At 38.6% G+C, this 22797-nt stretch overlaps 2 protein-coding genes across 2 annotated transcripts in view; both read left to right on the top strand.

Moving 5' to 3' along the window:
- The window catches only part of LOC126773578 (DNA-directed RNA polymerase II subunit Rpb4), a 226130-nt gene that overhangs the window by 84341 nt on the left and 118992 nt on the right, over window positions 1-22797 (top strand). The gene's annotated exons all lie outside the window — the stretch shown is intronic.
- LOC126773935 (uncharacterized) overlaps window positions 5619-22797 on the top strand; it is a 28567-nt gene continuing 11388 nt past the window's right edge. The window contains exon 1 of the mRNA XM_050495197.1: window positions 5619-7434. Within this exon, the coding sequence (XP_050351154.1) occupies window positions 5619-7434 (1816 nt within the window). The remainder of the gene's footprint in view (window positions 7435-22797) is intronic.

Genomic DNA, 22797 nt, shown 5'->3' with positions numbered 1-22797 from the left:
TTTGCTTGATTTCGATTATATATAACACAACATTTTTATTTATTCGAGAAGCTTAGCGCGTGACAGCTTTTAATTAACATAAGTATTGGATATTTGAATATAAAAATAAACGATGACCTTGTCTGCATGCCCCGAAAAAACACATGGACACGCACTACAAATAAAATAAATATATGTGTATAAGTTTTTATAACTTAGGTAGTTATGAATATCGTATCTGTAACTAACAACATAAAGCAATTCCAATGGTTTATACATACAAAATCTACTTACTGTCTAGCTAAGGGCTAGTTTGTACGGCGACAGGTATTTTGAATGGAATTTTCAGAAAATTCTGGAATGAGTTTGAATTCTGGAACGGATCAGTAAAAGTAATTGAGTTTTTCTGTAAATAAATTTAATTAGCAGCCTGGAGTTATTATAAGAATGTGATGATTGACTTCTAGATATAAATGAGCTCTTGTTTACGAATATGTTTATATAAATATTCTGATATATATATATATATATATATATATATATATATATATATATATATATATATATTTATTTAAGTTAAATTACAGACTTACATTTCCTTTTTTTTGCAAAAGAAGTTTTCCTTTTCAAAGTAATTCACATCGTATACTTAGACTGTATCATAAATATTGACTTGTGATTGGATCTGAGATTTATTTACTCCCTTTTAATGGTTCTAGAAGCACCCTTGTAAATGTGAAGCCGAGGTTTCACATCGTTACTCCTTAAGAATACCAATTCAAGATTTTCTAAAACTCAAATTATATTTGTTATATTAAAGTATATGCAGTTACATCTATGTTAAAGGACTTTATTAATTTTTTTATAGAATAGGATGGCCGACGTGCATATGGGCCACCTGATAGTAAGTGGTCACCAACGCCCATAGACATTGGCATTCTTAGAAATGTTAACCATCGCTTACGTCACCAATGCGCCACCAACCTTGGGAATTAAGATGTTATGTCCCTTGTGCCTATAATTACATTGGCTCACTCAACCTTCAAATCGGAACACAACAATACCAAGTACTGCTGTTTTGCGGTAGAATATCTGATGAGTGGGTGGTACCCACCCAGACGAGCTTGCAAAAAGCTCTACCACCAGTAAACTTGTTTCATTCATACACCAATCAGCAAAAGATTATTTGTTTAATTATAATCGATACATCATAAGATTTAAAAAAATGAATACTGTAATATATTTTTAATCTTAGGAAAATGAACCCGATCATTAAAATTATCTCCAATAAAATCTTAATGCATAAGCAAGTTGTTTAAATAAATATTCACATAAGTTAAAATAACTAATACGCTGAACCAACTCAAGATAATTTAATGATAAATGAGCTTTTGGTAGGGGATCTGTCGGCGTCCATTATGTTTTGTTAAAAATACTTTGCTGTAATATGTAATTTAATTCTGAGATTATGTTTGTGATGTTGTAAATATATTAAATTTGTTATAACTACGAAAGAGAGACGTGCTTTATATATACAACTCCGTATAAATATCAAGCCTTGTTAGATTTAAAATTGTTACAAAATTGTAAAATATACAGAGTAGAAGAATATAATAAAATGAAAGTGCGCAAAAAAAAAACCATTTAATCATTGAAACAAGTAAAAAGCGGTGACCGTGTCGGGCGAAAGAGGGAAAAGGGTCGTTCTCGCCTATTGTAATTAATTTTAGGGCAAATGAAAGTCGCGCTAACTTCTTTTGCTTAATTGGCCGTGAACTTGGAACAACGTGGCTAAGACTTAACTGGCTGTGCGCGGGTTTCGTAGTTAATTTATAGGAGTAAAATAGACTATCTCTCTTTTAAAACCATTTCGCTTGATTTAAACAGTAATTGCATTGGTTCAATGATTATATTTCTGCTATTGATGTTGTTATTGCTTTAAGCGGAACGCTCAAACATATAATAAAGATACATTCAATCAATAATGCGTAATACAAAATTATGAATGCAAAATATGTATAACAAATCTTAATTTAAAAATATGGTACACAAGCAAGTAATTTAAATATACCACAACTTAATTAAATATAAAAAATAGTTACTTTATCCAAGTTTATACTAAATTAAGTGAAATGGAAACTGAATAAATTATAATAAAAAAATAATAGGTATAAGAGACCTCATTAAGCCGAGATGGCCTAGTGGTAAGAACGCGTGAATCTTAACCGATGATCGTGGGTTCAAACCCGGGCAAGCACCACTGAATTTTCATGTGCTTAATTTGTGTTTATAATTCATCTCGTGCTTAACGGTGAAGGAAAACATCGTGAGGAAACCTGCATGTGTCTAATTTCATTGAAATTCTGCCACATGTGTATTCTACCAACCCGCATTGGAGCAGCGTGGTGGAATAAGCTCCAAACCTTCTCCTCAAAAGGGAGAGGAGGCCTTAGCCCAGCAGTGGGACATTAACAGGCTGTTACTGACCTCATTTCATAGGACAACAAAAAGAGATTAGATATTAATTATGTTATCTTTATACCTACTATACTGTAAATGACATCGCTTATTATGTGATTATATAATACGTAAAAGCTAACATTTAATTGTGTAAATTATGTTTTGTAAGTTTATGATGTATAAGTCATTCTCGTTTTAACGGAAAATCAATAATTAAATACTGAATGAAAAGCGTTTCTTTGAACAACGCTAAGCAAATTTTGATTCAATTGAAACAATTGTTTTTGTACAACAGTATATTTAAAGGCCATCATTGGTGCACTCAATCATGTCGGCATGTCCCTGATCAAACACACTAAAACCTATTTCGGCTTTACAAATTGAAATGTTTAGTGTGGTTTCTGTGTATATTCGGCGTATCGATTCAGATGCGGTGTGTAGCAAATTAAATTACGCGTAATCCGCTTTTAACTATTGTATAATGTACTCTATTTCATTCATAGCGATTATTATAATAATTAAATAGTGTTTTGGTAAAATGTAACCGACTCAATATTTTATATCGTATATAACGTATATATAATTCATTTTTTGAACATGTCATCAAAATATTTTTATTTTATTTTGAATGTATTTATTATTTCCTAATTGTAAAATTAGCAAAATGTTAAATAAAATATAATTAGTTTAAATAGTTTTCTTAAAAATCATAAACGGCGTAAAATAAAATGCGAACTCAAAAAAATTAATCCTCAACTTTTTCACCCTTAAGTAATTTTTCTTCAAATTTTACTAGGACTAAACGGATAGTATACCAAATAAAAAAAAAACCAAATCCGAATTGAGAAAAAAGGAGAACGAGGAAAGGTACTTTTTTAAGTTAATAAAACACTTATACGTATATACGTGTATAGACAGGATATTAATCTCTAATGATACATAAAGGTCATACATGAAGGCCAAGTATTTCTCTGCATCTCAAGTCTAATAGACGACGTTTATGTAACTGCTTTAGCATTTTCTGTCGCGGGTTCCGCCTTAAAGTCGTTTCCATGAGGAGATGTTTCTTTAATAATTCAATGCTCGTGGTTGTGGTGTCCCATAAAAGGACTTATCTTCGTTCCTAGATAATTAGCGTCAGTATATAATATCTTTTGGCATCATTGGTTTTAAATGTATCTCTTTCTAACTTTGTTTTAGTTATTTTTAATGAAAGTTACGTGCTCTATGGTATACATATTTAAAGATAATAAGCTACTTTCTTCTTTTAAACAGAAAATTTTGAATGACAATCAAAATTTTTTTTGTTTTCTATCTTTACATATGTTAAAAGGTAAAGTCTAAATTATTTATTAAATAAATATTCGTTTCCATAACATTTTTACGCTGTGCGAATAAAATAAATATAAAAGATTTTTTCCGCCTCAGAGATTCTTCGTTCATCCCTTAGCGAGCCGCGTCGACAAAATTAGTCGACAACGAATTTTGTTTTAAAACACGAATCAACACACAAGATTGCTAAGTTATAGCCAACCCCTGACATAAACCTTCATTGTTTATACCATTACACTGCACGAGCTCAGTGGAAAATATCTCTGGTTAAAATTACCTTTAGATTTAGGACACTGAAGAGTTTTGACCTCCTTACTTATTAACTTTTTATTTTAATCAGTCTATATTATATTTCCAGGATATTTGTTATTTTCTGATTTTGTTACAAAAATGTTATTATTGTTTTAAATGTAAATACAAGTTATTTTAAAATAAATATATACCTAATGGGTATAATTAATATTGAGGCAATAGGTAGTTACGTAGCCATTAAATACGTTTAAAGGTATTTCGTAGCCGAGAAATTTAATGAGATTCATGCTTTTGCTAAAGTTTATTACGCTGTCGCCCGTGAGGAGTGAAACACTTTCCTGGGGAGTGATGCGTCGCAGCGTAATACGTTGTAAAATGAGACATCTATTGCGTTTGATAGCGTTGAGGATGCCTTGCCTCTTCCTCTATGTAAATTTTAACAAAATGCAATAAGCCAGAATTTTAGAATTCATAACAAAGTTATTTTAGTAAAAAAAATCTACATATAAAATGTGTCATTACTCTCACGTTTATCAAGATGCGTTCACCGCTCAAGAAGTAATCTTACCCATTAATTATTATCGATTCCGCGGCAGAACCCTACTGTTACTTTACCTAGTTTATTCTCTTGGCTTTTATTGCTACATTTTATCTCATTCCTGAACGCTGGCATAGGTGGTGGTATTTTTTGTTATATATAATTTACCGTAACCGTAACAGCCTGTGAATGTCCCACTGCTGGGCTAAAGGCCTCCTCTCCTCTTTTTGAGGAGAAGGTTTGGAGCTTATTCCACCACGCTGCTCCAATGCGGGTTGGTAGAATTCACATGTGGCAGAACTTCAGTGAAATTAGACACATGCAGGTTTCCTCACGATGTTTTCCTTCACCGTAAAGCACGAGATGAATTAAAATCAAAAAATAAGCACATGAAAATTCAGTGGTGCTTGCCCGGGTTTGAACCCACGATCATCGGTTAAGATTCACGCGTTCTTACCACAGGGCCATCTCGGCTTTTTTTTTTTTATATTATATATATATTTTATTTATATATTATATTTATATTTATATATTTTATTTATATATAATTTCTAAATTTTGAAAAATAATGAAGTGCAGACAATGGGCAGAATGACTCCTATCACTTACATAGAATAATCCGATATGCGCGTAGAATATTAAAAGACGCAAAAAAAAAATATTGCTAAGCTAGTGCGTCTTATTGATGATTCGTCGTTGACCGTCGTAGCGTGCGGACGTGTTCGTTATCTCGAGCGAATGTTGCTAAGCAAGTTACGAATACTAACTGAAGCGAAACATCGTGGCTTTGGCTGCGTTATCTATGCGTTGTGGATGTTTTTACGACTACTTTGGCTTTCTTTAAGGGTTTTTGTTGTTTCTGTTGTGACATATTCTGAACTCGGCTGTGCAAATGGATTGTTGTTTCGTCTTGAGATTGGTTATGTTGGTTTTCACTGTTGTTTGTTGATTTGTTTTTGTTGTTCAATTATTTTCATTTTTTAAATTTATATAGGGTATTTTTGTTTTCTTTTGTTTCGTTTGATTGTTCGTTGGTTTTTTTTTTTTTTTTGTTCTGATGGACGTCGACACGGAGTTGTCGTCGTCCGACGCAAATGCTGGGCGTAAACGCCCACTTGTGGGCCTTGCGCTCTTTGATTCCGGTTCGGATACGGAGACCGAAATCAGATCGGCGGCGAAACGTAACAGTGCTAGCCGGGGGAAGCTCACTTCCAAGGGACGCGGAACTGGCCTCGCTCGCGCCAAAGCCGAGCTTAAAGCAAAGGCCGCCGAGGCTAGGGAGGAGGCGTTTGAGCGCTCCTTGAGAAGTCGGGCTTTCCGTAAGGAGACGGCTGTGATCGCGCTTGACTCTGAGGAATCCTCTTCCTCGGAGGTCCGTAGGGAGGATCCCCTAAAATTGGGTGCAGAGGAGCTGCGTGCGGAGGCTGGTCGCAATGCAGCACTTATTCTGGAGATTGCCCAGAAATCCAGCAACCTGAAGGGTGGCTTCATCAAGAAGCTCAAAGAATCTGCATCTTCGCTCCAGTCCATCGTAGATGCTCTGGCATCAAGGACCGAGGCGGAAGAGACGCGCAGGCTTCGCGCTGATAATGGCCGCCTGCGCAAGGAGGTGGACAGCCTCAAGACTGAGTTAAAAGCCCACCGCCGTGAGTTTGCGGAAATGCGGACCACGGTGGCAGTGGCAAATGAGGCGTCCACCAGCACTGTGCGGGACACACAGGCTTTGGAGGAATTTAAGGCCTCTATAATGTCGTCGGTGGGCTTTATGATTAAAGCTCAAATGGAAGGAATTCAGGACCGTCTCCTTCCAGCTAAAGTGCTCCGTCCCCCTCTGGCCGCGGACAAGAAACAGGCTGTAGTGCAGAAAACTGCACCTACATACGCGCAAGTGGTCCATCCGACCCCACCACCGAAACCCGCACAGGCGCCGAAACGGGTGCCTGCAGTCGAGTCAGTCCCGCTGGCACCGACTACGTGCCTATCAGCCACCCCGACCACGTCGGAGTCCCAACCACGGGAGGCCCAGGAGACATCATGGTCCACCGTGGTTAAAAAGGGAAGGAAGAAAAAGGCTTCCCCCTCGGCCGCAGCGTCCGCCACAGTACCATCAACAGTGGCGAAGGCTCCGCCGGTGGCCAAACCGAGGCTGGTTGCTCCTCGCAGGGCTGCAGTAATGGTCACTCTGCAGCCGGATGCGCAGGAGAAAGGCGTTACATACGCTCACATCCTGGAGCGCGCGGAGCAGGGCGTTAAGCTTCAGGATATTGGAATCTGTGGCGGCCTTAGGGTCCGACGATCGGCGACGGGAGCCAGACTCCTCGAGCTGCCGAAAGCACAGGCGGAGCAGGCGGATAAGCTTGCTGAGAAGCTCCGCACTGTGCTGGATGGTGTCGCAAGCGTCGTTCGACCTGTAAAGCGAGTGGACCTTAAGGTGACGGGATTGGATGATTCCGTCACCAAAGATAAATTGGTCGCTGCAGTTGCTCGTGCAGGGAACTGCTCCCCTGACTCAGTCAGATGCGGAGTGTTGCAGCGTGGTCCCGGATATATGGGAATGGTCCGCATCACCTGTCCTCTCACAGCGGCGAAGAAGATATCAGATGCCGGTCGCCTCCTCGTAGGATGGAGCTCGGCCAAGGTATGCGTATTGGAGCAGCGCCCTTTGCGCTGCTTCAAGTGTATGGGCCTTGGCCACACGAAGGTGCTTTGCCCATCCAAAGCGGAACGGGGGGGTCTATGCTTCCGGTGTGGCGTAGATGGCCACAAGTCGGCGGGCTGTACCGAGAAACTGCGCTGTGCTGTGTGCGCAGACGCTGGCAAGCCCTCTGGGCACGTGATGGGATCAGGGGAGTGCAACCCCCCCATCACAAAGGGTACGGTGGTCTTAGGCACCCAGACTACCACCAATGTCGGACGGCGCCAGGCCGAGGAGGAAGCTTCAATGTCAACATGAGCACAAACATAAAGTTCCTCCAGACGAACGTCAACCACTGCGCCGCGGCGCAGGACCTGCTGCTGCAGTCCATGGCGGAGTGGCAGATCGACCTGGCTGTGGCCTGCGAGCCATATTATGTCCCTCCCCTACCTAACTGGTTAGGAGACTTGGACGGCACCGTGGTGGTTACTACCCGGAGTGAAACGAGTTCTCTCTCACTCATTGAGAGGGGCTCGGGTTACGTAGTGGCAGGGTGGAGAGAATTCGTTGTTGTGGGTACGTACTTCTCTCCCAACCGCGGCCTGGCGGAGTTCGAGATTTATCTCGGCTCGATCAGAGCTGCGGTGACCAGGCAGTCACCGAGGCCGATACTGGTCTTGGGCGACTTCAATGCTAAGTCACGTGCCTGGGGCAACCCTGCCACGAATCCGCGAGGAAGGGCTATTCAGGTGTGGGCACTTCTCTCCAGCCTGTCCCTACTCAACAGGGGGCAGGTTTACACGTGCGTGCGGCAACAGGGGGGGTCCGTGGTGGATCTCACTTTCGCCACCCATGTTGTAGCACGCAGAGTGTTGAATTGGAGAGTAGAGGAGGAGGTGGAGACTCTGTCGGACCACAGGTACATCCGGTTTGAGATCTCTAACTCTCGGAGGTCGGTGGAACCCTCTAGGGTGACAACCACGCTTCCAAGGTGGTCTCTTAGCCAGCTAGATCGTGAGCTGGCCAGGGAGGCTGCCATCGTACAGCGATGGGGTTCCACAGGAAGGTGGGAGGGCGCCAGTGCAGAAGAGCTAGCGGGCCACATGCGCAGTGCCCTCAAAGAGGTCTGCGATGCTGCCATGCCTAGGTTCCGGCATAGAGCTCCGCGCCGGCAGGTGTATTGGTGGTCGCCCGAAATAGCAGAGCTTCGGGCGACGTGCAGCCGGGCGCGAAGGGCTTACGTCCGTTGTAGGAGGCGCAACGGTTTTGATGCGGACTTGGAGGGACAGCTATTGGCCGCTTATCGTCAGCTGAAAAAAGACCTACAGCTGGCGATAAGTCAGGCCAAGGAGAAAGCTAGGGAAGAACTACTGGCGGGCCTGAACCGGGACCCCTGGGGGCGTCCGTTCCGCGGTGTGCGTGGAAAATTCCGCACGCAGGGTGCCCCCGTGACAGAGACAATGTCATCGGATCTCCTCCTGCGCCTGGTCGGGGAACTTTTCCCCCATCCAGGTGAGCATGTCCCTCCACAGATGGTCCCTCGCTCTATGATTGACGACACAGTGGCTCCACCACTGATCACGGAGCGGGAGATGGAGGTGGCCTTCGACCGCTTGAGGGCCAAAAACACTGCGCCGGGCCCAGACGGGATTCCAGGGCGTGTTCTATGTGACGCTCTGGAATACCTAGGCGTAAGGCTTCGGGAGCTGTTCGACCAATGTCTGTGCAGCGGGCAGTTTCCGAAGCCTTGGAAAGAGGGAAAGTTGGTCTTGTTGCCAAAGCAAGGTCGACCGCCAGATTCTTCCTCGGCATACAGGCCGATTGTGCTGCTGAACGAGACGGGCAAATTCTTCGAAAAAATTCTCGCTGCCCGTCTTATTCAGCACCTCGACGAGGTGGGGCCGGGTCTGTCAGAGGCTCAGTACGGGTTCAGGGCGGGTCGATCAACTATCGACGCCCTGGACGCCCTGAAAACCCGGACCACGGATGCGGTGGCCCGAGGGGACGTAGTTCTGGCGGTATCGATAGATGTTGCGAACGCCTTCAATAGTCTTCCTTTCGAGACTATTGGGGAGGCACTCCGATACCACGGGGTGCCTTCCTATCTCAGGAGGCTGTTGGGGGCATACCTCCAGGACCGGGTAGTCCTCTGGGAGGGGGGCGATGGGCGTCTTGTCCGGCGTAGGGTAGGCTGTGGCGTTCCGCAGGGTTCAGTTCTCGGCCCAATTCTGTGGAACGTTGGCTTCGACTGGCTCCTGCGGACATCCGTCCTTCCCAGAATGGGGGTGTTGTGCTATGCGGACGACACTCTCATCACGGCGACAGGGCGGAATTATCAGGAGGCGGCTCGCCTGGCCGAAGTCGGTACGTCGCTCACAGTGGACCGCATAGGAATGTTGGGCTTGAGGGTCTCCATCTCAAAAACGGAGGCCCTCTTATTCCACGGTCCACGTCGAGGCCCCCCTCGAGGGGCGTTTATCACCGTCCAGGGGACGGTGATTAAGGTGCAGGCCCACATGAAGTATCTGGGCCTGACCCTGGACGGAAGATGGAGCTTCGGGCAGCATTTTGTCCAACTTGGCCCGAAGCTCATCAACGCTGCTGCTGCCTTAAGCCGGCTCCTACCAAATGTAGGAGGGCCGGAAACGCCATGCCGGCGATTATACGCCGGTGTTGTGCGGTCCATGGCTCTGTACGGTGCTCCCATCTGGGTGGACGCTCTCACCGCTCGGAACAAGGTTCTCTTGCGAAGGCCGCAAAGAATCATAGCGGTGAGGGTGATACGCGGATATCGTACGGTGTCGTGGACGGCGGCAACACGGCGATCCGCCTTGGGAGCTCCAGGCGGAGGTGCTCGCGGAAGTGTACCGGTTCCGGGCGGAAGTGAGGTCGCGTGGCGACCGTCCAGGGTTGGAGGAGGTGCTGCGAATCAGGACTCTCGCCCAGCAAGCCCTGATTCGCAGGTGGGAGGAGGATCTGAGGTCCCCATCAGCAGGCCTGGCGACAGTGGAGGCGATCCGTCCCCACTTGAGGCGCTGGGTAACGAGAAAAGGCGGCACACTGACCTTCAGACTGACTCAGGTGCTTACTGGACATGGGTGCTTCGGTAAGTACCTGCACGGAATAGTCAGGCGGGAGGTAACGCCCTCCTGCCACGAGTGTGGTGCGCCTACGGACACGGCATGCCACACTCTGATGGAGTGTGCCGCTTGGGGGCCTCAGCGCCTTTCCCTGGCGACTTTAATCGGCGGAGACCTTTCGCTGCCGAGCGTGATAAATGCCATGCTTGGTAGCGAAAGGTGCTGGATGGAGATGGTCTCCTTCTGCGAAAATGTCATGTCGCAGAAGGAGGCCGCGGAGCGGGAGCGCGAGGAGAGTGCCTCCGCTGACCCGCTTCGTCGAAGAAGACCGGGGAGAAGACGCCAGCGCTATGCGCATCTTCTCCTCCCGCCGTGAGTGTCGCCGGGGCCAGAGGGTCTCTGTACCCCGAGTACCCCCTAGGATTTGGAGGCCCGCAGAAGCGGGCCAACCGTCGGGACGGCACGGTAGTATGCGCAAGCGATCCCGTGACGTCCCCCGACAAGATGGAGTGGGTACCGCTGGTTTTTAGTGGGTATTCCGGCGCCTTCAGCGCCGGCGAGTCCCACATACCCCCCCCACCTTATGTGGGGGAAACACATAAATGTGTTTTTCCAGCGAGAAAAAAAAAAAAAAAAAAAAGTGCGTCTTATTGATAGGGAAGACAATAGTACTATACTATATATCATTATAAATGAGTTAATAAAATTTAGTTTAAAGAATTTCGGTACCGTTATTAGAAACTATAACTAGACAACCGTTTACAAGTTACTTAATGTCACGTTTGTTTATTAACCTATTACATACATAAATAATATGATATCCATTGAAATAGCATTGCGATAATTAGTTAGTAGTTAGTGTACTCTTTATACAGAATAATATTAAATTTGTACGAAAATCATGATGTACTATGAAATATACAATACATTGACCAGCAAAGAAAATTTAAGATTTCTCGAGTAAACCGACGGAACTTTTCACGAGAGGCAATTATAAGGTTCTTGTTAAAACTTCTCATAACCGGAATCATTCTTTCACTGAACTCACAACGAATAGTAAAACCTAATGAAAGCGGGCAAACGTTGCCTACTTTTCAACTTGATATTGTTTCCGGTTAAGAAACGCTTGGCTGCCTCCATTTCATAGCCTCTGTTTATTGGAGTTCTTCCAGACTGCGATTGTTCCCTGAAAGAGGTAAATGGAAAAGAAGGTAATTTTTCCATTTTATCCTAGGGGCGTGACTATGCCGAAGGAGGAATCAACTACTTTCAGATTCTTAATGTAAAAAAATCTTAGTCTAAATGAAAACACTTTTAAACCCCACGGAAAATTCAATGAAAATTATATACTTAATACTTTTTTATTTAAATATATTTTTGGTCGACTTGAAAACAAGAACGAGGTCAAATGACGCACAAGTTTTTTTTTTAAGTTGTCTTTATCGATTATTTAAAATAGACAAGACAGATTTGGACGATTTGGGCTTTATTTTATTGAGATTGGTACGTAAATGGTCAGTAAAATTGGCAAAACTATATGTGACAGGTATCCGATTATGTGATAGATACGCTTTTTATAGATTTTGTTTTATTTCTCAATAACGTTACTACCGATTTTCGTTATATAACTGCGTTAAATTTATAAACATTTAGAAAATTAACGTATTGCTTTTTACATTTTGTACATTTAAGAAAGAAAGTACAGTCAGATCTCTTGATGACTGTATTTCTGATCTCGCTGATTATTTTAAAACATACTAGAGAATATAAAATGCATATATATCTAGATGGTAATTCAAAAATTCTTAAAAAAACAAATAGTGTAAGAATATTTGTTTTTGTTTAAAGTCATATATTAACTAAATTAACATTTTATGTTTTGTTCATATTTCTATTTAGGTGATTATTCACCATCACCATCACCAAATTTTGTTCTTTTATAAATAACAGAAATCCACTAAGTACTTTTCAAGAATGCTTTATATAATAGACAAAATTATTACAGAGTAAATTTTATACGCCGGTACTATGTATGTTGCACGCAATTTTAAATTTATTTTGCAAATAAAACCTCGAAATTAGTTGTTCCTCAAAGTTATACAGGATTTGCTGTGGCGTTGGTTTTCACGTTGAATGTTAACTACTATTGCCGCGATATGCACATCCCAAAATAAAACAACGACCAACTTGTTGCTGTACTATTGTATTGTAAAAGTGTTTTCAAGTGCGATTGACAATACAAATACTATTTATTTAATAATATAGTATAAATACGTTGATAGACAATGATATCAAAAAGATTTAAAACCAGAACTGATCTATATTGACTTCATATTATATATTTTTATAATAATAGGTATTTTGTCTTATTTATAATTAAAGTAACAAAAACTCCGACTGCCTAGACGTAACTGACAAGAGAATTTATTATTAAGATTACTAGTGCAGGTAATGACCGGTCACGGTTGTTTTGGAGAATACCTGTGTAATGTGTCACCACTGTGGCGCGGACCGGGACACCGCTCAGCATACGTTGGAGGTGTGCCCCGCGTGGAGTGCGGAGAGGGAGATCCTGGTCCGTGAAGTCGACCAAAGCCGAGCAATCTTGTCGGCGATATTTCGCAGGGAATCGGCGTGAAGGGCCGTAGCCTCCTTCTGTAAGACCGTCATAGTCCTGAAGGAGACGGCGGAGCGGGAACGGAAAAGGACCGATCCTGCTCGGCAGAGACGGGGACGGCGTCGTCTCGGCCCTCTCATAGCCCAGACGCCCGGGGCTTAAAAGATAGGGCGAAACCCTGGGGCCGTGGATGCATGGCACCTCACGGCGGGCCTCGCGTGTCCTATTTTAGACGGCCCTGTGGAGGACGGCAGCTGGGATGGCCTCGCGCTCGCGAAAGAAAAAAGAAAAGGTGCAAGCTCGTCTGGGTAGTTACCACCCATTCATCAGATATTCTACCGTAAAACAGCAGTACTCGGTATTGTAGTGTTCCGGTTTGAAGGGTGATTGAGCCAGTGTAATTACAGACACAAGGGACATAACATCTTAGTTCCCAAGGTTGATGGCGCTTTGGCGAAGTAAGCGATGGTTAACATTTCTTAGAATGCCAATGTCTATGGGCGCTGGTGACCTCTTACCATCAGGTGGCCCATATGCTCATCCGCCTATCTATACTTAAAAAAAAAAGAAAAACAAGGTTTTTAAGCTACAGAAATTTTTGAAAAAAAAATGAAATTAGAATTAGATATAAATAAATAATAAAAAATGACAAAGACAAGCAAAACATATAAACAGTCGAGTTACAGCACAAATAGATTAAAACATCGTTTAGCAAGCAAATATCGCTTAGAATCCTAAGATTTCATTCCTACTGATTAAACACGTATGAAGCCACAACGTCAAAACGAAACATCTGCACTATGAGGCACAGTTTCATAATTATGTATTTAAATTCCTCTTTTAATTATCACATCAATTCAGGAAAGAAAAATAGAAAAGAATAAGTGCTACCGAATGTTCCGTGTTATCAATATAGTATCATTGTTAATTTTAATAAACTGTTCTTCAGATTGTAAGACTAAGTCAGATTGTAATACAAACATAAGTTAGATGTGATACGAATTATTATTAAATATTACTGACGTATCTGTCATTTTTTATATTAATCAATAATTATCTATATTTTTAATCTGGCTACAAGAGCATTGAAAGATACTCTTTATGCCGGAAACTGATAGACTTCTTTAGATTCTTTTTCGAGCATTGCGGATTGCGTGTTGAGATCTAGTTTTTACAAGGTAAAACCAAAAACATTTTTGTTACAAATTGCATCATGATGTCAATTATTACTGGTGTTGATTTGTTGTTAAAAATGTTTTAAAAATACCAGAAGGAATCAAAATTAATAAAAACATCCACTATCCATCACAACATGCAAATATCGTAATGAATTTATCAGGCATAGTTATAATAGTCAAAAAACACGTTGGTCATTATCTTAATTGTCAAAAATGCGACTTGAATCCTTCTCTGTCTAACTATTCAATAAATTATTTGTCAACACCAACAAGTAGAACAACGAATATACATAATAAACTAAAATACAGTAACAGCCTGTTAATGTCCCACTGCTGGGTTAAGACCTCCTCTCCCTTTTTTAGGAGAAGGTTTTGGAGCTTATTCTACCACGTTGCTCCAATGCGGGTTGGTAGAATACACATGTGACATAATTTCAATGAAATTAGACACATGCAGGTTTCCTCACGATGTTTTCCTTCACCGTCAAGCACGAGATGAATTATAATCACAAATTAAGCACATGAAAATTCAGTGGTGCTTGCCCGGGTTTGAACCCACGATCATCGCTTAAGATTCACGCGTTCTAACCACTAGGCCATCTCGGCTTTTTAACTAAAAGTCAACATTAATTCAACAATATTTAGGTAATTGCTTGTTTTTTATATTTGTTATTTTCTTATAATGTAGTCAACAAGTAATGACATATTATAAAGTTAACAATAATATTTAAATAATAATGATTCAAAATTAGTTAAATCTGTATTATAATAGATTATGAATTTACGTGCATATTAAGAATTTAAAGCCTATCCTGTCTCGGATCAGGCTAGAATGTTATATAGAGTAGTACAAGTAGGATTAAGACATAGAATTATTTAATTTTTGTTATTTATAAGTTGATTTTGTAAACTGATATTTAGTTATTCCTATAGGGGTGGCATGATCACTCGGTGACCAAACCCCTCTTAAATAAAGATAAAAAAAAAAAGAATTTAAAAATTTCAGCAGTCATAACTATTAAGTTTGAATTATTGATATAGTGATATACTAAAGCAATAAAACTTATTATAATTTGGCACAATATTTTTAATCTTTTCTTTTTTTTACATTTGGTCTTTATAATTTCATGCGCATATGTTATATAAGTATATATATTGTATATCATGAGGTAAATTGCTAATATACAAGATACTCGTTAAATGAATCTTGGAGCATTTACCGATACCTTACAATGCCTATTTTTATTAGCTTCTTAGCCATTTCATCTTGTTCAGTAATTAAGCCGTTCCGTTTCGTGTACGTCTCAAGAAAGTATTTAATATAAGTACTTAGACATACTTAGACGTTTTGTGACAAAAGTTAAGGCATACTTACGCAAGAACAGGTGTAACTCGTTTAATATCTACACCCCCATAGCACTTTTCAAGAATTTGTCCCGACTTAATGAATACGATGAGAATGAAGTTGGCTTCGAGGCAAGTAACATTTGTTCAGTATGTTTAATGTCAAATTATGTCAAATTAAATTCACTTATGTAACAAGATTTGTTACGTGTCTTTTTATTGGGTGTATTTAGAAAATATCTTTTTTTATTAAATTTATATTAAGTAATCTTTTAATTGATTATTGTGTAAATTTAACCTAAGCCTACCGAGGATGGCAGGAATTTACCCTGACAAGTGATTTTGGGCTTGAGAATAAGTGTTTTTAATTTTTTTCTTAACAAATAAATTTTAGATAAATAAAAGAAATTCTGAAAAAATCACTTAAAAATATATCTAGCATTCAAAATGTCTTACATAATCAGTGAGACGATAACAATGAAATTCAGTAAGCCCGAAAGTGTGCCTGCAAATTCATGTCACACGCAGAGAGGCATTTGTTGAGTCGGTATCAAAATGACAGATGATGTCGTCCATCAGCTCGTTCATGACCACAATATAACAACACCATTTTCTATTCCCGTAGTCAACTACTAAATATGAATATTAACAGTTGTATTAATTATTTTTTTATTAATGAAAGGAGAATTAACAGTATGATAAACTGTAAGTGTACTGTTAATTAATAACTGTAAGTAATATCAGTTAAAAGATTAACCCAGGTTTACCAAACAAAGTATTCCAATTTTTGCAATAAGACATATTATTCTAAATAAACCGCTCATTTGGTTTCTGGTTTTAAATTTACATAATTTAAAAATCAAAGCAACAGTATTAAAAGCTCAATATTTAGTTATATATTCTAAGATGATGGATAATACTGCCAGTAAATACCAAATCTTATCTTGTAAAGTATTCGAACATCCTGAATACATTACAAGAAATAATTTGGTTATACAAACTAGTAATAGCTCTATATGTATATTAACATGAGTTTGATAGGCTCGACGGTGGTCTAGTGGCCATAAGGTCACAGATTCTTCAGATGGGTCAGACCCGAGGTCTAAAATTTAAGCCGTTCAAAAGCTATAAACCGCTGTCTTATGTATTAAAATCTTCATATAAGTATTTACGTGAAAAGAAACAGCTATTTACTAATTTTATTATTACAATTATTATTTTTTAGTATTTGAAAAAATCACGCACATAATAATATGATCATTCCTTTAGCAATTTATTCCAATGAGCATTCATTTATGTAGTAGTAATATTACTAACTTTGCGGCTTACATTGCTTTATTTATTGATAATAATAATGTTTGTTTGTTTTATTGTTAGATATACTTGCAACTAAAATATAAATTAAATATAAAACGTCGTGATATTTTTAAGCCAGTGCATTAAATATGTAATAATGAAAGTGAACACGCGTAGGTATAGCGACAGAAATGTATCCTTTTATATCAAGCTTTCTGCTTGCAACAAAGGTAACGGGACTTGCAACATGTTTATTTCAATATTCGTTCTCTGTGCTGAAAGGATTGAAAAGATCTTTAAATTCCGTGGAAAATGGATGCTTTTGTTTAGAATTTTTTATCGTGATGTGATATCGTTCAGAGATCGGTTGATATAGATGGATTTTAAGATAATTCATTTGATATCTTGTTTGCTTTTGAAATGTTCAATATATTTTACCACGTTACTATACTTTTCGGAAGCGTTTTTTAATATTACAAAAGATAACTGAAAAAAATACGAAAGAAAATAGACAAATAAAGCGTCAACTTTAATTTTAATTTTATGGTTTAAATAAATATTAGTATCATTTATGATACTAATATTTTCGTTCATACAACTTTTATTTTGACTTAGAAATTAAACGAGTTACACCTAGCTTTGCGATAGGTTTATTACGAAAACGTCTGTCAGGACGAGTAAAATATTTTCTTGGGAAATGACGCGTCGGAGCTAACGTGTCGTAAAGTGAGACATTTATTGCGTTTGATAGCGTCTGCGGGTGCCTCGGTCATGTATATAAACTGTAAATGCACACGTACGAACAATTTTGTTGTATTCAGTGTAGCTAGTAACATTGTAAGGTTCTAAATAGAACAGCTATTAAAAAAAATACTTAATGATATAATTTAAAATTTTACACCTAACATGATTTTTTTTACTGATATAACATTAGTACCAGTATTATTATTTTTTACGTAATTTTTTTTATGATCCGCATCTGGATTCGATGTGTGTATTCTACTAATCTGCATTAAAGCAGCGTGGTGTAATAAGCTCCAAAACCTCCTCGACAGAAAAAGCGGAGGCCTTAGCCCAGCTGCGGGATATTTACAAGCTGTTACTTACTTTATTACTTTTATGAAAAATAGTTACTTTTGATAACTCTTAATGTTTTTGAAGAGACTATTGCTGGAACAAGAGCTTTTGTGGTGAATGCGGATACAACAATCAGAAAACAAAACTTTTAATTTAAGATCTTTAAAATGTCAATAAATATCACAATATATAGGTGGATTTTGGTATTTTGCTAGAATAAGGAAATATCTAAAAATACAAGCGGAAATGTAGGATACATAAGATAAAATCACGATGGCTCTCTAGGTTAAGCTCTTGCGATCAAAAAATATTTCGAAGAAATAGGGTTGATGTGAATGTTACGTAGACAGTCAAGATGTAAGTCTGCCTAACACGTTGTCAACTCATATTCATTTTAATTCTAAATATAATTTTAACACGACGATTTCGATTATAATAATAAATATTAAATATTGTACCTTAATTAATTATCAGGTCGAAAGAACGACATTAGCAGTGTTAATGTTATTGAATAGCGTCATTTACGACATTGATATCGATTGTCAATAACGTAAGAAATAAGGTAATATCTTCCTAGGGGAGTAAAGGTTATACTTCGCTTCAATAGGGTACCGATGAGGTTTATACAATATTACTCACTATAGAGATTTTTCCGCACCTAATCAATCGACATTGTAGACGCGCACGTAGTCTTCTTTTGTCCTGCTCAGTACAATAATAATATTGGAAATGATTTTAGCTTCAGGCGTATTACGGCCCTTTGTCCCTCGCCATGACCACTACGGAATTAACTGGGAAACAGTATTTCAAAAACTCAAGAATTTATTGTGTTAGTGTTACAAGTTAGTGCGCAAACACTCTGGTATTTGTCTTAAGGTGTACACCACCTCTATTATACTTCCGACTTATAGACCGATGTGGAATGGCAATCCGATATGATTGGATACGAGAGACGTCAAGACTAACCTCTCTACGTATGTATATGAGCGAAGTTTTCAACTCCAGGCTGCTATTAAAAAAAATCTTGAAATAAAATCCTTAATTTTATGGGCCCGAATTCTAATCTAAGACCTAACTGATAAGCTAACGATAAGTGCAAGATAAAATGCAGTAAAGTTTTTATTTATAATGTTTCCGATGTGTTGTTACATAACAAATTATTTATCAACTAATAAACTATTACAATCGCTATATTTTACAGGAACGCTATTTAGCTATAAAATGGTTTAGTTCAGCTTAATATAAATTAATGAACCGGTCAAAGGCGACTCGCATGGAGGGGCTTCGTACTATTACTATGGAAAAAGAAAAAGGTCTTAAGAAAAATATCGTTCCATTAGTAAAAAGGAATAAAATAATAAAACGTGCATCATCACGGTTGGCGCGAATACGTAAAAACAAGTAAAAATCAAAAGGTACTCAGCGTAGTACCTACTAAAAGTGTATTTTATGGATTTTAATGTATTGATATAGTGTATTTAGAATTCATTAATATTTTGAGCCAAACACATTTTAATGACAGTTGAAGTTCTTTTGGTCGTATGTGTTGTTGTCTAGTGTTCTTTAGGTCTTCGTGGGATTCTGGATTTTTAGGTTGGTCTGGATGGCATTCGACAAGCTTGATTGTGATTATGTCATTTCTATTATGGATCGCAATTTTAAGGTTGAGGTCTAGAATCTCCTTTGGAGTCACAGTTTATAACTTCAGCAGTTCCCCCGACGCGTCTTAGCTGTCGTAGTCGGTGTAATATACAAAGCTTAGCGTGTGCCGCAATATTGCAACAACTACATGAGATATGCTATCTTGTAACTGTAGTTTTCTCGTCGCACATTAGATGAGGTTGACCGTTCTGTTATCTGGTACCTGAGCCTTATCTACTGTAAGGATGTTAGATCTTTCTCCGTTGCTGTACCCTTGCTCTTGAATAAATATTTCTAACTGAGGCTATAAAAAGTCTTATGTGCGTTAAACACTTAGGCTGAAGTCTTGGGGATCGCAATGCTGTTGTTTGGACTGTATTACTTTAATAGATGAATAATAAGTAAATAATGTAAGCTTATTACGTTCACGTTCATTACGCGCATCATCATGGAGTGTGGGTGTTACCGTCTATATATATTATAGAAATACGGTACATATATATTTTAGGTAATCGTACCCATCACCTTTTTAGGGTGAGGTATTATAGAAATAAATAACCCTGAAAATATTGGCAATTGGTTTCATTGGGTACGTATTAAAAATTCGTGCCGAATGGAAAGTCAGAAAGATAAGCGGCTTACATAAATGAAACAAAATTTCATGCAGATTTTCATAACGATCACGTCCCAAATTTTTTGATGCAAAATGAATGAATAAGGATTTTTTTTCAACAGAATAATCATAAAACTTCAAATATAGTTAAATGATACATAAGGAGACAAAAAAATGCATACTGTATTTATTTTATATGTATAAACAGAAAAGTTTACTTTTCTATGTTTTTTTTATGTGTACGGTAAATAGTACCAGTAGACATTGAACTTCGTCATAATTGATTTTATAGTTTTAAAGTATACATATGCTATAAAGTATGGATGTAAGTAGTAGTACAACGAGTTAGAAAACTCGAAACAAGGTGAGAGCGACGATATATAGAATACATCTTTAAGAAATACTACCTTTACAAAGTGTTAAGAAGCTAAATTTATAAATGTTTTTAGTTGTAATTAAAGTGTTTCCTAGAAAATGGGGGATAATCCAGTCTACTATATATACTACTACCAACTGGTTAAGATGTGTCTGGATTATATTAAAATAGTGGCGAGGGTTGTTATTGTAAGACGGTGATAAAATGTCTTTACTTTCAACAAAAAATATTAAACATTCTAAAACGTCTTACGAGTGCGAAAAATTACGATGCTGCGAACATTGTACGGCATACATAATAAATGAAAGAAGGTCGCGCTTTTTAGAATAAATAATCGAAATAGTTATTTTCACTTAGAGCTTACTTTTAAGAATTCAACACTCATTTTTAGATAATGACAAATTGAATTCAATTTAAGGTAGTAATGTAGGACATTTATTATTTTTATAAAATTGGACAGTCGGACAAATGAGCCATCTATTGGTAAGTGGTCACTACCGCCCATAGATATTGGTGATATACGAAATATTAACCTTTCCCATCACCGCCAATACGCCACCAAATTTGGGAACTAAGATGTTATGTCTCTTGTGCCTGTAGTTATACTGACTCACCTTTCAAACCGGAACACAACAATACTAAGTATTGTCATTTGACGGCTCTATCGTCTCAACCATCAAACAGCTATGGAATTAGTAGGTGGTATCTATTCAGTCGGCCTTACTTAAATGCCTACTATCAAGAAACAATATTCAATTTGAATTTTTCTTACTATACTTGTTAAATATCTCTTGTTTTTATGTATAAAAATTTGTTGTGTGAAATGAACTAGTGAACGCTTATTATAATAGGTATTTTTGTATGTCTTTTGCATTCATTTTTTTATATTTATACTCATAAAAATTATAAATTTAAGTAAATCGAGTCGTTATTTTTGTTTTTTAATTTCGATTTCGAGAGAGTCAACTGCGCAGGACATATTGTAGTGCACGAGTGTGTTCGCAAACACAGGTGCACTCTCTTTTCCCTAATACTCATAATCCGATGGAATGGCAATCCAACATGACTAGAAAGAGTTCAGGCGCTAGATCAACGGCTTTATGTGCTTTCCCAGGCACGAGAGTGCACACACTACCAACTTCCAAACTCCGGGCTGTTATTGAGAATTTTGACCCAGTAACTTTTTATTGGCCCGACCTGGGATTTGAACCCAGGATCTCCAGGTCTGCGGCCCCACGCCTAGCCACTATAGCCACTAGACCAATGTGACAGTATAAATATTGTACTCAATACATTATCCGATCTTTTTAGGTAAGTAGGTTAGTACGGTAGTTCTTCTGAGTATAATGGGTTTAAAATTCATATTCTGCAGTTCTTAAAGTATTATTATACATTGAGAACTATACAATGTATACATATAATCAAATTCCTTTATTTGATTTTTATTTATTTTTTGGTTACAAAAAGCATTTTTAAGTGGAGTGAAGTTTCTGTCTGCGATTTCGAAATAAGTTCCTCTTTTTTAATGTGGCTATTTGCGCGTAACTATTTTTTTTTATTTGTCGGTCTGTGTTTCCGGGATAATTCAAACTTCAAACAGGGTGAAAATTATAATTGCAAATAACTTATTTATTTTAAGAAGTATATCAATATACCGTTTAGTCTTAAAGTCATCGAAATCAGTTGGGTCTATCGAAAGTAATAACCACTTAAGGATCACGTACATTTTTGTTGCCCACTATTTTAGGCTTAACTTTAAAATTTTGATGAGTTTTTGTCCCAAACTGAATGCCACAATAACGAAGCCGCGGGTTCAGCTAGTCTAACAATAAAACTTTCATGGGAAATTGCAATTAATTCGTTCAAATAATGAGTGAAATCTGATGGGGTTCAATTAAATAAAAATAATTGTTAACTGAACGATTCGTTTATACCAGCAGTTTTGTAATTTATTTTCAGTAAATGATTTTCCTTTTAATAAATTGTATACGTTATTTAAGTTCCATAAATGTAATCCAATAAAAGTCATGACCTCAGTGAAATCTTTCTTTTGAAGTTTTTCGTACTAAAGAGGATTTGGATAGAAAGACGGTAATTCTCTGAAACTTGTATAGCGTGTTCGTTAAGTTCTATGCACGAGTGCTCTTCAAACGAATTCTTATGCGTCTTATACTTAAGGAACACTGGGCTTTTCGGGCTATTAAGCCCACAATAAGTTTCTGAATTAAAACTGGGACCTCAATAAAGCGTCTTTAGCGACGCGGGGAGAATTTAAGCAATTTTTCTTTATTTCAGTAAAAGTAATTGCAGTTCAAAAGTTAAAAGACGACGTTAGTTTTCGTAGTAGGTATGTTATAATAAGATAATGAAGAAGGAATT

The sequence above is a fragment of the Nymphalis io genome, chromosome 15 (assembly GCF_905147045.1).
Source record: "Nymphalis io chromosome 15, ilAglIoxx1.1, whole genome shotgun sequence".
NCBI lineage: Eukaryota > Metazoa > Arthropoda > Insecta > Lepidoptera > Nymphalidae > Nymphalis > Nymphalis io.
The sequence above is the reverse complement of the archived record's forward strand: the minus strand, read 5'-3'. Positions and strand labels throughout refer to the sequence as shown.